General features: G+C 40.3%; 1 protein-coding gene across 1 annotated transcript; it reads left to right on the plus strand.

The window, feature by feature from the left end:
- The first annotated feature begins 287 nt into the window (after window positions 1-287).
- On the plus strand, window positions 288-1,289 carry LOC146806227 (olfactory receptor 52K1-like). The gene has a single exon (XM_085623907.1). It carries the CDS (start codon window positions 288-290, stop codon window positions 1,287-1,289), a length of 1,002 nt encoding a protein of 333 aa, XP_085480033.1.
- Window positions 1,290-1,559: the final 270 nt, after the last annotated feature.

Consider the following 1,559-nt stretch of genomic DNA (forward strand, 5'->3'; position numbering starts at 1 on the left):
ATATTTTTTGGGAAATAACGTATTTCTGAATCTGATTTTGAATATAATATTTCCTGTATACAGTGTTCATACAGCCAATTGTGAAAGTTTGTATTGACTGCAAGCACCAGTCTTGTAGATGACAAACTATATCTCATTTGCTATCACTGTCATTGTTGTTTAATAAATTCTAGGAATTCTGAAAGACTAGCATTAAATTGAGACTTATTACTAAATGAAATTGCATATTTTTCTATCCAGAAAGAGCTATGTCTACAGCGACACCTTGCAATAGCCAAAGAGGCATCATGTTTTCTGCAAATGAAACTGGATTCATACCTTCTACACTGGTCCTCAGAGGCTTCCGCGATCTGGAGGACTACCACTTCTGGTTTGCTGTCCCTCTGCTAGCAATTTATATTGTTACTCTTCTGGGAAACTGTACTCTTCTTTTGGTCATAAAACTAGCACAAAAACTTCACAAACCTATGTACTACTTCATTTCTCAGCTAGCCGTCACTGATCTGGCTATGTCCTCTTGTGTCCTCCCAAAAATGCTGGCCATCTTCTGGTTTCATGATGAAGAAATCCGTTTCAGCTCCTGCCTCATTCAGATGTTCTTCAGTGTTTCTTGCATAGCATTAGAAACTTCCATTCTTTCAACAATGGCTTTTGATCGCTGTGTTGCTGTGTGCAACCCGCTGAGATATTCCGCTATCCTGACAAAGTCACTCATTGTAAAAATATCAGCGGCAACTTTGGCCAGATCAATAGTCTTCGTTGCCCCCATTCCACTCCTCATCCTGCGACTGCCATTTTGTAGCCGGCACGTGGATCATTGGTATTGTGAGAACATGGCTGTGGCAAAACTCTCTTGTACCGACATCACACTAAGTAATGTTTATAGTTTAGCCATTTCCTTCTTAATAGCACCAGTACACATTGTGTGCATTGCATTGTCTTACATTCTTATTCTCAAGACCATTGTCCATCTTCCCTTTAGGCAAGACCGTTTCAAGGCCTTCAACACCTGCAGCTCCCACATCTGCGTCATGTCAGCATATTACATCCCATTGCTCTCTACTGTTCTTTTAAACAGAATGCAATATACTGTTCCACGTTCTGTTCAAGTCATTGTGCCAGTCAGCGGCCTCCTTGGCCCACCAATGATGAACCCTTTAATTTATGGAATGACGCTTGAGGTGCGGCTTGCGCTGCATCACGTGTTTCAAAGGTCAAAGGTCAAGCTTAGGAAGATTGCACGATTGGTGCCCAGGTTTGCTTTCTGTCGGAAATCAATTAATGATTGATAATGCATTGCAAAGAACAAATACTGGGTCTGGGGCATTATCAAGTATTTTTGTGGTCGCAAACTTTGAATTCACCAAATCATATTATTTGTGACCGCAAAAATGCGGATCACATTGTGCAAAGTTAAGAAGTCCTTCCACCTCACAAAATGCCTTTTGTGAACATACTGATTTGTAAAAAAAACATAAATGTGTAATGGGGTCCTCTTCCATTTGCAGATTGGCTTGCAATATTTCAATGATTTAAAACTGCAATTGAGGTTGCAAACT

Source organism: Triturus cristatus, chromosome 8 (assembly GCF_964204655.1).
Source record: "Triturus cristatus chromosome 8, aTriCri1.1, whole genome shotgun sequence".
NCBI classification, from domain to species: domain Eukaryota; kingdom Metazoa; phylum Chordata; class Amphibia; order Caudata; family Salamandridae; genus Triturus; species Triturus cristatus.

Coding starts and splice junctions, on each gene's coding strand:
- LOC146806227 (XM_085623907.1), top strand. CDS start 288: ATGTTTTCTGCAAATGAAACTGGATTCATACCTTCTACACTGGTCCTC.